The sequence below is a fragment of the Sarcophilus harrisii genome, chromosome 4, assembly GCF_902635505.1.
Source record: "Sarcophilus harrisii chromosome 4, mSarHar1.11, whole genome shotgun sequence".
Classification (NCBI taxonomy): Eukaryota; Metazoa; Chordata; class Mammalia; order Dasyuromorphia; family Dasyuridae; genus Sarcophilus; species Sarcophilus harrisii.
The window spans coordinates 90226520-90242670 of record NC_045429.1 but is presented as its reverse complement, the minus strand read 5'-3'; the positions used below and the strand labels follow the sequence as shown (position 1 = coordinate 90242670).

At 37.3% G+C, this 16151-nt stretch overlaps 1 protein-coding gene across 2 annotated transcripts in view; it reads left to right on the top strand.

Annotated features, from left to right (window-relative positions):
* Window positions 1–3434: 3434 nt before the first annotated feature.
* The window catches only part of DENND1B (DENN domain containing 1B), a 311786-nt gene continuing 299069 nt past the window's right edge, over window positions 3435–16151 (top strand). For both annotated transcript variants that reach the window (XM_023501849.2, XM_003767552.4), the window contains exons 1-2: window positions 3435–3551; window positions 6003–6067. In XM_023501849.2, coding sequence (XP_023357617.1) covers window positions 3535–3551; window positions 6003–6067 — 82 coding nt within the window. In that variant the 5' untranslated portion in view covers window positions 3435–3534. The remainder of the gene's footprint in view (window positions 3552–6002; window positions 6068–16151) is intronic.

Genomic DNA, 16151 nt, shown 5'->3' with positions numbered 1-16151 from the left:
TTCCTGAAGTTATTATGAGTGATATTGCATTGATCAGAATTCTTGTTCTTCAGGATTGTTTTTCTTTTTACTGTGAGTGATCACATTACCTTAACTTCATATTCCATTCCATTACTGGATATCAGTTCAATTTTTACATTTCCCCCATTTCTTTGATTCTATCATGTTTGTTATGTCTTATAACAGTGTAATTCTCTAAAAACAGGTGTGGGGAAAATCTCAATGAAGAAGATCTAATTTCCACACTAGTAATATACCCAATAAGCTGGACAATTACAAAGCTTGTCAATTTTGTATGTTTTTTAAAAGAAGATATTGCAAGTGAACAATGATCTGAGTCCAGAACAAAGAGGACCACAGCTGAATGACTGTTGGGAAATTGCTTTGTAGTGTAATTACTTTAAACTTCACCTTGAAACAAAAACCCCAATCTTTACCATCAATAATTTTTTAGGGATGTTTTATGATTGCAAGTCAAAAGAAAACAATCTACCTTTTGAAGAAGCTTTTGAGATCCACAGAAAAATGTATGGTGGGTATGATTAAGCTTACAGCACATTGCCAATGAAAAATAAGGCAGATTACATAAAGGATGTCATCAGAGAGATGTAGGACTAGATGAAAAAAATGTCCTCAATGTCAAGAAATGGAAATCTCTAGCATGTTGGGCAGTGGATTCATGGAAAGAAATGGTCAGGATGGGGTAAACATGAATAAATTGACATTGTTGTAGTCATATTGATGAGATTAGATTCACTGGAGTAGTGAACGGGCAATAGGGATATTGTGTATATAATGTTTTTAATCTTATAAGAACCAAATTTCAATAATTTCTAAATTTTGTTGGGTATGATATCCATGTATTGAAATAATCTGGGAAATAGAGGAGGTGAAATTCTAATTATTATTGCTTTACTGAATTTACCCTACCCCATCCCCCCACCTTAACCTCAATTTGCGGGTGCAGGGATAGTTGGCAATGATATTGTCTTCTGTTTGGCATAGGGAAGACTTAATTATAAAGAAAGATGAAGTTCCACACATTCAGTCATGTATGGAGAGGAAGTGGTTTTCACTTCAGAGAGCAATGTGAAGCTTAGTAATTTCTGTTAAAAAAAAAAAAAGGTAAATGTAAGTGATTATATGCAGTATGTGTAATTAATGAGAATGCTTTGAAATTCATAGATTAATTTTTCAAAGAATCTTAAAAACTTGAGTAATATTCATTTGAAATATTCATTTCACATATCTTAATGTGAAACCCAAATGAACAATTCTCACTTTTACAAAGAAGGCAACCGAGAAACTTAGGTAAAAGGCCTTGTCCAAATATACACTAATGTTAGGAAAAAAAAACTTTAGATGTTTGATAATTCATATGTCTTTATTCTGTCTCTCTCTCTCTCTCCTTTTCTCTCCCCTCTCCCTCTCTTTTCTGCTTGGTGCTTGTTAATGATAAATTTTTTTAACATCCTGGACTGATAGTCACAGAACAGTTTGCCTAGAAAACAGGTCCAGTGTTGGAAAAAAGACCTTTTGATTCTTGTGATTTGATTCTGAAGATGCTTAGTCTGACATTAATATATCAAACTAATATAATGCCACATTTTGTGTGCCATCTTTGTGGAATAGCGCTGAAAAAAAAACTTACTTGAAGGAAAACATCAGGACCTGATGTTTTGTCATTTGTAAAATGAGAGGGATTGAAAAAAGATGGTTTAAAAAATTTTTTTTTCCCTGACTCATATAATCTGGTTCTCCCAGGTTAGTCAGAAGACCACTGCCATCTTTTCTAGGGAAAGTCTGTGAGAAGCTGGTATTCCAACACCTACCTCCCCCTTTCAATTTCTCTCCTTGGACAGTGAATAGTGTTGATTCTTTGGTATAATCTAAGTTAAAAGTCTTTGGTCCTCAAATGTCCACAATTTATAAGGGAAGTGTATGAAAGTCTAGTCAAGCCAAGAAGCATTTATTAAATATCTATTATGTTCTGGGCACTCTACTAATTAAATACTGGGTGTACAAAGAGAAGTTGCTGCCTTCAAAAAAAGAACTCAATATAGTGGAAGAGACAACATGAAAAGAACTTTACAAAAACAACATATATATGTATATATATATAAATATATATATACACACACACACACACACACAAATAGTATGTATGTATGTGTGTGTGTATGATAAAACTGGAGATGATGTCAGAGGGAAGCCATTAGTATTAGAGAAGAATCAAGGGAGGGATTTTAGCAGATACTTGAAAGAAGTCTGAGGCAGAAAGATACACATATATGTATCTCAGGTTTCTAGAGGGCAAGGACTTTTTTTTTTTTGCCCCTTTTTGTATACACAGTATCTGGCATAAAGAAGACAATTAATACATGGTTACTGAATTGAATATCACTTGAGGCATATAATTGTTACTGAGTTCTGAATCAAAGTTTCACTTGCTTTTTTTTTTTTGCAGTAATAATGGATGCCCAGAAATAAAAGGCACACAACAAAGTGCGAGGGCTGAGGACTGAGTTGGCAGGCTGCGTTCCACCGGGGGAACTCTCTGCCAGGGTCCCAGCGCTGACTAGGTGGTGGGGCGCTAGCAGGTGCGTGGTTCTGGACCGCGGAGTTCCGGACCCCGGGCCCCTGCAGGCTTGGCACAGCTCCCGACACAAGGTCGGTTCGGTGCGAGCGTCAAACTCTCCCAGCTCGTGCTGTCTGGATCCGTCGGTCACCTTCCCCCGCCAGTGACCCTTCATGTCCCAGGGAGTGTGGGAAACAGTCAAGGTCCAGAGTTCGACAGTCCCACTAAGAGCAGCTGGATCTTGACCTCTAGGGCGGCCTCGGCGCGAAGGGAGTGTGTGCGCGCGTGTGTATGAGCGCGCGCGCCCGGCCGGGGGTGCAGGGCCAGGCACCTGGCGGGCCCTCAAGCTGAGTCACCAAGGGACGCGTGCCCAGGTTCTCTGGGCTGCGCGGACTCTCCTTCCCCTCCCCCCAGCCCCGCGTCGTCCTCCCCTCCCCTCCCCCTCTTCCACCCTGGGGCGCGCTCCCTCCTCCCGGGCCTCGCCCAGGGCTGCAGCCTGAGGGCCCGAGGACCAGGTGTAGCCACCACGAGAGGCGTCCGCGGCCACCCCCCCCCCCACCCCCCCATTCCCCGCTCCTCGGCACTTCCTGGTTCGCCGAAGGTGCCGGCGCCACGGCGGCCGCCCTCCCTCACAGGAACTGAGGGGCCGGAGCTTTGGGCAGCAGCTGGAGCTGGCGGGGGCGGCGCCGCTGTCAGAGAGAGGAGCAGCGGCCAGGGCCGCACCGGGCCGGGCCGGACTGAGAGACCCACTACGGGGGACGCCGCCGCCACGGGCCATGGCTCCCCAGCCCCCCGCGCTGTGAGCCGGTCTCCGCGCAGCCGCCGACGCCTCCGGTCGAGACCACTCGCTCCGGCCGTGACGGAACTGCACCTCCTGGAGGGGCCGACCCCCGAGGCTGGCTGCGAGGGTGTAGGCGAGCAGCGGTGCGGGCCGAGCTCGGACTCGACATGTAATCATGGACTGCAGGACCAAGTGAGTGAGGGGCGAGGGTCCAGCTTCTTCTGAGCACATTAAGGTCCCGCTTCCTCCTCACCTCGCCCTCCCTAGCACCAAGGATGCGGGGGAGGGGAGGACGGATCCGGAGGGAGAAACTACCTCTGAGGGCTTTGGGGGAGGGGGAGACTCGCGGAGAGAACTCCCGGGGCGGCCACTGCAGCCCCTCCGTCCGCCCCCTGGGGAGAGAAGTAGGCCTCAAAGCCTTCCTTTGCCAGGACTCCGAGTCTCCTGCCTTGAGCGGTGGGGACCGAGCTGCCGGATCAACCCGAGGGCGCCTTGTCCCTCCGCGGCTGCAGCTGCGCTTGCCCGGGTCCGGGACGTTCTGGTCCTTCCAGCCGTAAGAGATGCGGGGAGGGCCTCCGGGATGGATACACCCAGGCTTAGAAACCTCATCCCCCCAGGGGTGTGTGTGTGTGTGTGTATGGTGTGTGTGTGTGTGTGGTGTGTGTGTGTGTGTGTGTCTGTGTGTGTGTGTGTGTGTGTGTGTGTGTGTGTGTGTTGGGGGATGGCCGAACTCGGCTCCTCTCCTCTTGACATCCATTCCCCAACCTCTCACGCTCCTCTGGGGTTTCTTTTTCTCTATCTAATGTGTCAGACTCTGTGTGTGTGTGAAGTGTGGTCTCAAAGGTGTCACTTCATACTTCATTGTTCTGAAGGCTTTCCTGTCCTCGAGATGGGACTTCTGAGGGTGGGTGCCTGGGATGTCTTGGGTGTGGGGGTGCCGTTCTGCAATTCTTGACTGGCCACAAGGCATTCCAAACTTATCTGGCCAAATCAGGATGTTAAAGTACCCATGCTGTGGTTTGTGATCTAATTTTTTTTTTTTTTGGTTTGGCAAATAAAGATTACTGTATGGGTTTGATAGATCTGTTTCTAGAGATTATAACATACATAATACAATAATAACACCTCACATTCATATATCGCTTTAAAATTATCAAATTTTTGTTTAGACTATTTTCACACTTTTCTGAGTAGCGATAGAATATTTGTTTAAGTTGATGCATAAGGATAACTGGACATGAAGGTTTAATGCTGAGAATTATATATAACATTACAAGATAGAATAATAGCAAGCATTTAAGTAGCACTTTAAGATTTTCTAAGCACTATACTTATTTTCTAATTTGACCCTAAAACAACTTCTGATTTTTCTTAATAAAACTGTTGACATGACATGTCAAGTATTTTGCTGGCCTTACAATAATACTAAGTGCTAGCTAATATTTTGTCAACTAATTTTGGGAAGGGTTACTTCTTTCTTCCTTTTTCTTTGATCCTTTCAAAATAACATTTAAATTTGGGTGAAATTGCCTTTCTTTCACTTTAAATATTGATATAATTAAGTGAAATTTAATTTTAAAATTTTGGAGAATTTTTTGTATTTTTTTATGTAATTTTTATGTACCACCCAGTAAATATGAACAGCTAAATAATTTTTAAAATATATGAAAGTTTTCTATGGTTTGTATTTATGCTTAAGTGATGACTGGCTTTCCACTTGAAATGTTTTCAAAGGTTGGAGGAAATGATCCTGACACTAATCACCTTGTCCACCTCAAAAAAACCACTCCCCTTTTACTAATACTATGGGAATATAGAATCCTTCAGAATTGTCCCCCTGAAATAAATTGAGAGTGAATGAACAGGGAAAGAATGCTTAATCTAAAAATATGTGATTTGTCACTTTCTGTGTGTTCCATGACAATGGAGACATGTAATTCACAAACTTTTTTTTTTCCCTGCTGATTTCTATGTAGGTTTAACTTCTGAAAAGAAGTATGAACAATTTTAAAATGAAGTAATAATGAAGATATTAACAGTCTTGGAATTCATGTGAACAGAAGTGGTTTTTAATCTTTTCTGTTCTATCAGAAAAGGAAATTAATCACCACTGTGGGATCTTTCAAGAAGACCTGTCTGTTTTTACAAATTTCATTCTTACATGAATCCTATACTTAGGTAGCTAGCCAGAAAAACAAAAGCTACAAATTTTTAAATAAAGAATAATTAATATAAAATAGAATATTCTATCATAACCCTAAAGCTTCTAAACAGGTAATCTAATAATAAATATACAAAACTTTAAATATGTAATCAAATTTATGAATATGCTATTAACATTTTTATTATTGTCTAACTTTTGGTGTAAAATTTTGTGACTTAGTGAAACAGCTTCTCCAGATTAGATTTGGTCTTTGAAAATTTTTTTTCTTTCCTCAGACTGGTAGTTTCTTGAAGTATTAGTGAGAAACTCTTGTAGATTTCCTTTTTATAAGATAAAGTAAAGCATTTTTAAGTAGTCAGAATGAAAATATGTAATTTTATGAACTGAGAAGAGGAAAAACATTTTACTATTAAAAAACTTAACAAATGTGAAAAATTAACTCTTTCTGTATTCATTTAACGGAATTCTTTTCCTTATAGAGAAAATCCAGAAAGAACATTTGACTTGGTATTGAAGGTGAAATGTCCTGCTATTGAAAATGAAGGTACTTGTCTTTAAGAATTTTTTTTGTTACTACACATATTAATGTTGAATTTGAAATATGATAATGCCAGCAATGAGTGATGAATATGTGTTCTGCAACTGTCTCAGATTACGATTAGCAAAATACTGTGAAAAAATATCTGTATAGCTTGAATTTCTTATAGTTTATTTAGTAATTTCACTAGTTTACTTTAATTTCTTTTCTTGTAAATGTAAATGGGTTTTTTGGTCAAATCTCCTTTAATCTTTGTAGAAGATCTTCTATGATATTTTGCCAATACCAATGGAAATTCCCCAAGTTTTACCCTATTGCTTCTTCCTAGTGGTATAGGGTAGAAAGCTGATCTTAGGGTCTAGAAGACTTGAATCCGGGTTCCTCCTCTGACGTACTGTTTGTTTGCTCTTAGGCCAATTAGTTGATCTCTCAGTGCCTCAGGCAATTTTCTAAAACTACCGATTACTGAGAAGGTGCTGTTTTGTATTTTTAGAGTATATTCCTTACTACATGCTTCCTATAGGTATCTGGCTTAAAAGAAAGACAGAAATATGCTAGACTCTTTAATTAACTTTGCTCCTATTTCACAGAAGTTTTTGAGTTAGGTGAATTGGAGCAATATCAATCAATTTTCTACTGTCAGTCATGAAAATATTTGAGAAGAGAAGCATTGTAGTATGGTTTGATAAATGTTGCATTTGAAATATGGAGAGACTTAGATTCAGGTCATGTCTCTGGCATTAACTAATAATATGATCACTGACTAGTCACATAATCTTCCTTAGCCTTATTTTATTACTCTGCAAATTGGGTTCTTTTCTCAAAGGGTTGTTGATACACTAATGAAATAATGCATGAAAAAGTACTTTGTAAATTTTAACTCTTATTTGTGAATTATCATTTGTTCTGACAATATTGTTTTAATGGGGGAAAGAAGGGATTTCTCTTGTTTATTTCCTTTTAACCAAGCATGATTTTTTTGAAATTGCCAGATTTGTTAGTCATGTGTAGGGTTATCTTTCTTAGCATTTTGGTTGGATATAGAATTCTGTGGCATTCAGGTGGACTCTGCTAAAAAGTCTAGGACCATTCCTTTCAGCTTTAGATACCAAACTCAAGAATAAGTGAAAATGAGAGAAGCAGGTTGGTGGCATTATATTCTTAAATTGCTGGAACCACTTACATTAAAGAACTGCTTGACTCATAGGAGAGTCAGGTTTGCGTTCATATCTTAAAATCTTAGCACAACTATCTACTCTGACATCTCTGATTTAATCAAGGCATTAAAGTGGGAAGACTTGCCTAAGCAACTTGTCTTTTAAAATGTTAATGTAGCTTTATCCAATCTTAAAGTACTTTTATGACATTTGTACATTTCCACTCTTCTTCAGACCACCTAAATTCTTCCTCAATTTCACCTGAACATACCATTCCCTACTCCCTCTGCCTCCTCATCCCAATATGAAATACTAAATTATCATATTGAAACTTTTGGTCTAAAGTCTAAGACATTTTACTAGATTATTGGTTCTGGTGAGTGTTCACAAGTAAAGTTTATAAAGTATATTTGGGGGAAGATAGAATGCAAAAAGACTTTTAAAATGTAGGCTATGGTTATTTATTGTAAAATTATGTTTAATTTATATCACAGTCCTTTTTTGTGTCAGTTTCTCAACAAGTATTTATTAAGCACTTACTATGTGCCAGGCACTGTGGATACAAAGACAAAAACAGGGTCCCTATTCTCAAGAAGCTCACATTCTAATGGAGGAGACAATATATAATAACTGTATACATGTAAAGTATATACAGAGTAAATTGAAGATAATTTTAGAGGGAAGGAACTATGGAAGAAGGAAGTACTGGGAAAGACCTTTTACTCAACATAAGAATTGAGCTGAGTCTTTAAGAAAGTAGGGAAATTAGGAGTTCAAATTATGTAGAAAGAGTATTCCAGGCCTGGGGATGAAGTTAGGAGGAGTGTCCTGTAAGAAAAAGTAAGACAGTATAGCTGGATATAGGGTTTGTGAGGTGAGTAAAGTGTAAGAAGACTGGAGTGTTGGAAGACACCAGGCTGTGAATGGCTTAAATGTTAAACAGTATTTTCTATGTGATTCCAGAAACAATAGGGAGCCAATGAAGTTTATTGAGTAATAGACTTTTTCATCTAAGTGGAGGATGAAAATGAGGATCAGAGAGGATTCAGTAAGAGTGATTAATTAGGTTACTGCAAATAGCTTAAGTAGGAGGTGATAAAGGTTTACATCAGTGTGGTTGCCTTTTATGTTGACAGAAGGGATGTATATCAAAGATGTTGTGAAGATAAAATGACAAGGCTTGGCAACAGAATGGATGTGTAAGGTGAGTGTAAGGGAATAGAGGATGACAACTGAGGTTGAGAGTCTGAGTAAATGGGAGAATGTAGGTCTCCTTGTTAGTAATAGGAAAATTGGGAAGAGATGGGGAGGATTTTTTGGGGGGTGAAGATAAAAGATAAATTTGTTTTATACATTTTGAATTTGAGCTTCTTATGAGATAATCCAATTTGAGATATCTGAAAGGAAATTGGTGAAGTGGGATGGGAGCTTAATTTAGGCCAGCTTGGTAGATTTATGAATTATCTGTATAGATATTAATCAGTCTATAGCATTTGATGACACATTAAATGAGATAACATAGCGAGAGAAAAGATAGCCCAGAATAGAGTCTTGGGAGACCCCAACTGTGTGATCTACAAAAAACAAACCAAACCAAACAAAAACCTTGAGAAGTGACCCTCGGATATTTAGGAGAAGAATAAGCAAAGAAGTGTGATGAAAGCCTAGAGAGGAGAGGATATCTAGGAAGAGAGGGTTGTGGCCAGTTTTTTCAGAGACCAGGAAGGAATGGGATTGAAGAAGGGTGCCTCCACTTGGCAATTAAAGTTTATTGTTATTTTTGAGGAAAGTAGTTTCAGTTGAATGATGAGATTAAAAGTCAAATTGCAGAGAGTTTAGAAGTCAGTAAAAAGAGACAGGTTCAGGTGAGAAATTGGGAAGAGATAGATAAGTATCTAGAAGGGATGGGAAGTGAGGATATATTTTTTTTAAGGATGGGGGAGATATAGGTGTATTTGTAGGCAGCAAAGAAGGAATTTAGGGAAAGATTGGAGGTAAGAGAGAAAGTAGGGGCTATAGTGGCACATTCTTTTGAAGACTATGTGAAGGAACTAGTTAGGATGGTTGAAGAATCATCAGTAGGTATGTTCAAATCCTTTTTGTATGGAGGTAGAAGTTGTGGTGGAAAGAAATGCTGTGAGATAGGTATTTAATTCATTAAGGCAGGAAGGAAAATGCCATCAGGATCAATGAATAATGACTACCACGATTTTGAGTGAATGATAAATTTGAATTGAATAAATCTCAGCAAAGGAGTAGTTGCTTAGTGATAATGGGAAAAGGAAGAATCTGGAAGTGCCAATGGAAAGCAAGGAAAATTCCAAGTCTCCCACCAGTGAGTCAGTGCTTTTTGTATGATTTTTTTTTCCACTGAGATTTTTGAGCATTTTTTATCCCATTTATAGTTTATTCCATATTTCATTCCATAAATATAGTTGATTATTGATTTTTCAGCCTCTTTTTTCTGCTTTTCTTCCTTTTAATGTTTTCAGTTAGTCTTATTAGCATTCTATTTCAGTTGATTATAGAAATAAAACTAATATTTAGTACATAAATTTGGAATTACCTGCTGACTTCAATGATTTATTCTGTATTTGTTTCGATTAATATGGATGAATCAGTTTTCATAGTTTTAAAAAAAAACTACTTAATTTAATTATAATAATAGTAGATCACTGTTTTTCCATTGAGATAAATTTTTTTACTTAAAAAATCAAAGGGGTGTGTGTGTGTGTGTGTGTGTGTGTGTGTGTGTATAATATTATCAATTAAATGGGCTAAAAAGCAAATTGTCATTTTGAGTTGAGAATTTTATATTTCATAATATTATTTTCACAATTCATTTGAGTAAAAATAATAAAGTCCTTCAAAGACAAAGAGATATTTGAATAGTTGTTTCCTATAGACATCTTTCTTCTGCATTTGTTTTGACAGGACTTTATTTATAGTAAGATACATTTGATATATGACTATTTAAGTTGATATTTGTGAAATTCTTAGGGTGATAGTAGCAAACCAGAATGCAAGGTCAGAAATTGTTGAGGGAGTGGGTTTAGGGGTGTGGTGCCCTTGTGATCTGGATACCAGTGTAAAATTTTTTGCTGCTTTTCCCCCCCTCTTTCATACTAGAGAAGTCTTAGTTATTAGGGTACTTAAAGAGGAAATATGTTGATGATATACAATACTATACATATGTTTTATGCATTTCTGATTTTCTAAATCTTTTGTGTTATCTGCTAATCTCCATGTGTTTGTAGCTTGTGCAAAACTCCCTCAAAATTCCTATTTAATTTCTTAGGCCAATCCATATTGAAAATCATGAATGGGGAAAATAGAGATGTGGAAGGGACAGCTGTATTTTCTTTACAATTGATTTAGTAGTAGTTAACACTATCAGATATTAAGTGTGAAATCTATTATTCTTTGTGACCTATTTTTTTTCATGGAGTTAATAAAGTTGCTATTTTTACAGGAGTTGGTATAGCACTTCTAATATTTATTGTGTACTTCATGACAGTTTTCTTTATTCAAAAAGAATTTTTATTAAGCACCTATTATAGTTTGGATACTCTTCTAGGTGCTTGAGAAGCAAAGATGAAAATTATACAGTTCCTCTCAAAATAACATTCTGTTTGGTGTCATGGAACAACATTTACACAGATAAAATAAAATATTAAATAAATAAATGCAGAAAACTTTCTGAGGGTGTTAATGGCAACTGGAAGAATAAGGATAGATCTTGTTGTGGAGTTAGCACTTTAACAGCATCGAAAGAAGATTGTTATAATTCATATAAATCTTTTCACTTATCTGGATGAATTTGAATATATTTTTATATTCAGGGTTGCTAGTTCCTTAATTTTTCAGGAACATAATATACATATAATTATTTGAAATATCTTTAGATATAGAAGCACTTATTGATTTGGTGTGTAGCTGCTATTAGTTATTGTTAGATGAAGTCCTTTATCATCAGTCTTTCCCTTCATTCAAGTCAATCAGCAGACATTTATTAAATACCTTCTGCATGTCAGACACTTTGCTAAGCACTGGAAACACAAAGAAAGGCTGAAGACACTACCTGCTCTCAAAAAAGTTTGCGGTCTATGAAAATAATTGAACTAGGCATTCTAAAAGAAATGAAGAGATGGTTAACATTTTAGACAGAAGCTTTGTTTTTCATCTTTGGACATAACTTAGTGTTTTAGTCAGTAAATGTTTATTAAGTTTCTCTTTTGTACTGTGTTAAGCACCTGGGATACAGAAAGAGGCAAAAGATAGTCTTTGTCCTTAAGGAGATTAAATCTGATACAGGACACAAGAAGAAAGCAAATTTGTGTAGATAAGCTATATCTGGGGATAACTAGGAAATAAAAGATGAAAGGAACTAGAATTAAGAGGACTTAGGAAAGTCCTCCTGTGATAGGTACTATTTGAGTTGGGACTTGAAAGAGGGACTAAGGAAGTCATCAGGCAGAGATGATGGATATCATTTTACACATGATGGTCAGTTAGAAAAATACCAATGGAGTATGTTGCTCCTGGAACAGATAAAAGGCCAGTATCATTGGATTTAATGGGATATGACCAGGAATAAAGTGAAAGAAGCCTGGAGGGGGAGATGTTAGGTTAGGAGTTGGTTTGAACAACAAAGAGGATTTTGTATTTATATGGAAACACTAGACTTTATTGAGTAGAAGATTGATGTGGCTAAATCTGCAATTTAAAAAAAAATCATTTTGATGACTGAACAGAGGAGGGCTTGGGGCAAATAAACCCATCAGCAAGATATTTCAGTAGTCCAAGCATGAGGTGATGAAGCCCTATATCAAGATGGTGGTGGTATCAGAGGAGAGAAGGGGTTTGTCCAGAAAGGACAGAAGAGTTTTAGGGTAAGAATTAATGGAGGTGAAAGGATTAAGGGAGAGGGTTTTTTTTTGATGTTGGGGAAGAAATGAACATATTTGTGAGATAATAAAAAAAGAGTTGGTACATAAGGAAAAGATAAAGAAAAGCTATAGAATAGAGATGAAATATGGGGCATTCTGTTGGAGAAGATAGGATGGAATGAGATTGTTTATGCAGATTGAGAGGTTAGCCTTGGTAAGGAGTAAGGCCACACTCTTTGTGACACAGGAGTGAAGTAGGAGATGGTAGAGGGATTTGAATGATAAGGTGTGAGGTCATTCACTGTGATCTCACACCTTATCATTCAAATTTTTTTCTGTAGAATATGAAGGAAAGTTCTCATCTGAGAGGCTGGAGGTAGAGGGAACCGTGGGAGGTTTGAGGAAGGATGAAAACGATTGGAACAGTTGCTGTGGAGATCTGGATAATGAGTTGATGATGGAAATGTAGAAGGATTGTCTAATGACAGTGAGGGCCCAGATAAAGTTGTGTCACATAAATTTTTAGTTGGCTCCATCTTCATTTAGCTGCTCGAGGCTTGTCAGAACATAATCAGCAATATGGTAAGGGAGCCAGGGACTAAAAAGAAGAGGACAGCATTGAGTTCCACTGGATCATTAAGTAGTAAGACAGGGAAAAGAGAAGAGGTGCTAATGCAGAGGAGGTAGTTTGCGGGGCCAGGATTTGGTAAGGAAGGGAAAGGGAGAAAACCAATAAGTATTGGTTGGATAAAGGGATTTTGGAATTCGTGAACATGGTGGTGATTCACTTGGATGTTAAGATCAAAGACATGACCATCTTTGTGTGTGAGGAATTGTGTGGTTAGGGTATTTGAGAGAGTCTATACCACACTTAATGTGTATATATTTATATGTGTGTATGTGTATGTATATATATATGTGTATATGTCTATGTGTATATACACATATATACATATATATGTGGAGAAGGGGGTTAGAGGGGAGGGAGAGAGAAAAAGAAAGTGATCCTTTGTGTGATGAAGGTAGGAGTTAAAGAGGAAAGAAAAATTGTGAGCTAGATATTGAACTAGTTGGGGAAGGAAGGGAAGAAAGTAATCTAGAGATCTGCAGATAATAGCTACCAAGAGTTTTGTTGGGTAGTTGATATGAATTGCATAACTTTCAAAGAGGAAGAGTTTATAGAATAATGGAGTTAGGGAGAGAACCTGGAAATGGCATTTAGAGTACAAGAAACATTCCATCTTCAATACTTTACCCATGAACAAAGGACAATGAATGAAGGTGCAACCAGTGCTGAAAGGGTGCCCAGGGATGGATGGGTAAAAGGGAGTCAGGCTTTAGTGATTGCTAGAAGATGAAAGGAGAAAAAAAGATAAAGGATGATGAGAATTTTGTTGCCTTTAAAACAAGCATTCTAGAGGGCACAGTAGATGGGGTAAGTGGTTAAAATTTCGATGTAGGAGGGTTTTGGTAATGAAAATAAGGAATTAAGTGCTGAGAAATGGAAAATGGGATTTGGATAGTGATCTACAGATATTAAGAATCACTGGGATATGTAGGATATAACCAAGTGTAAGACTTTTGACCTTTGAATTAAAGTCTCCACTATTTTTCTGAGAGGAGACTAGAGATCAGGCAGAAGACAAATCCAGCTTGAGATGGAAGGCACATGTTTATATGGTCAGATGGGAGACACTGTTTTTCCATATCTTCCCAACTTTTCTCTTCCTTCCTTTAGTAGACAGATACAATAAGGAGATGGAAGGCTTGAAGTCAAAGGGAAAGTTGGTTCTCTTCCAACAAGAGCTCTCTACATGGGGAGGGTGTGGTGCTGATGAAAATCAGTCTGATGGCAGGAGATGGAAATTGCCAAGGGGAAAATTGCATTAGCCCAGAAGTCAAGCCTAAGCCCCTGGAAGCCTTCCTCCAGAAGACATGTACCACATGATGGAAGAGAAAGATCAGAGGAAAGTCTGGTTACTCTTCTTATCTGAGACTCGAGATCAGGTAGGAGAAGGGGGATGTGAAGTCTCCAAGTCCTGAAGGAGGAAATGCCTTGGCTTCAATGGAAGTCAGGTTAGGTCTGCATTCCTTCAGAGAACAATTGTGTTATCCTACTAAAAAGAGTTTTTTCTTTGTGGCGTCAGATATCCTCCTCATGATTACTTCAAGCAGGTAAGTATTTTTTGGGGAAGTCTACCAAACTCATAGTGTCCTTCAGACCATCTCTTCTGTAGACTATTGTATCTTTTCAGGAACCAGTTTTTCATTATTTCCAGATTTTGAATTTTACTCCAAGTTCAGTAGTTGGGAGGTTCATTGGTAGTATTTCTTTTTGGAAATCTCTCTTATCTTACCTCAGTGGTAGCTGGATTTGTTGGTTGGTTGTGACAGAATTGAGCAGGAGTCCCCTAGCATTCTCCTTTTGGCAACTTCTGTCATAACTGTCTCAGACAGTTAATTTATAAAATGGTTAACTAAATCAAACTCAGTATCTGGTTTTTTTGCTTGTTATTAAAGAGTAGGAGTATACCATTTTTCATGTTGCAATAAGATTTTGTTATTTGCCAGTGTTTTGATGAACATATACTGAAATTGCCTGCATGCACAATGGATCCCATTGTAAATTCTTTTGTATTTCTTTGCCTCTAGTATTTAAACTGCCAGGAATCTCCTTGTCATCCAAGTACAAGATTTGTATAGCTTATTAATACATTTGTGTAGCTTTTGTTTGCAGAACTACACTTTTACAGTGTGGAATGAAAACTTAATAGAAAGTAGTTGCTTTGTTGACTCATGTTACACACTGTTAAATAGTGTTGGTTAGAAATGGGATAATTGTTTTGTTGATGAACAAGGATCAAATTTTTTGAAAAATAAAGTTTTCATGCTAAGTTGTTGACAACAGTACTGTACATTAAATTGCTTTCTTCTCTCTGTCCCTTTTGCTCCAGGTGCAATTAAAAGTGTTGTTGTAATTACAAATTATTTTCTGGATATCTAAAATAGTATTTTTCTTCCTATAAAGAGAATGAGAAGCTAATATGTTAAATATTTTTTTCCTCAGGGAATTTTTTCATTAATTCTTTTGAGAGTAACCTTTTTGGCTTGTCACTTTTGGTCTTTGAGGAAAAAAAAAAACCCTGAAGTGAAGGGGCCACAGTGTAAAGAGCAATTTCATTTTTACATTAAGGACTAATATGCAACATTTTAATAAAACTTCCCGTTAAGAATAATTGTAGCTCAGGTGTCAAAACTTCTGTATTTTACTCCATATCTCTTGACTTTTATGAGTATAAAAAAGCATTAGTAATGTATAAGTTACAGGATTTATGTTTTTGCATTGTTTGTTGTTTTCTCTTCCTTCCTTTCCCCATCTCCCCAAAAAGAAAAACTAAAACCCTTGAAACAATTTTGCATAGTCAAATGACAAATTCTTATATTGACCATATCAAAAAAAATTGTTTCTTGGTTTGCATCATGAGTTCATTGTCTCTGTGTCAGAAAATGAATAGCATGTTTCATCATGGATCCTCTGGAATTATGCCTAGTAATTATTATTCTTAAGTTATTCAAGTTATCTATCTTTACAATGCCATTTTTATTATCTAAGTAATTTACCTGTTCATTTAAAGCTGCTACACTTCATACAAGTGTTCACAGATTTCTCTGAAACCATTGTCTTCATTTCTTTAACACCATAATTTGTTCAGCTGCTGATTTGCTGGGTACCTGTTCAGTTTCTACTTTATTTACCAAAGGAAAACATTTATAAATATTTTTTGTATTTGTGTATTTCCTTTTCCACTTTCTTTTATCTCTTATCTTTTATGTAGACTGAAGTCTAGACCTATTAGTTATTACAAGGTCAAAGAATATTTACAATTTAATAACTTGGGGGGTGCATTACTCCAAATTATTTTCCTTAATGGCTGGACTAATTCTGTAATTCAGCTCTGTGGTTCAGTGTACTGTTTTCCCTATAGCTCCTTCAACATTTGTCATTTTCCATTTTTTGATCAATTTTGCCAGACTGATGAGAGT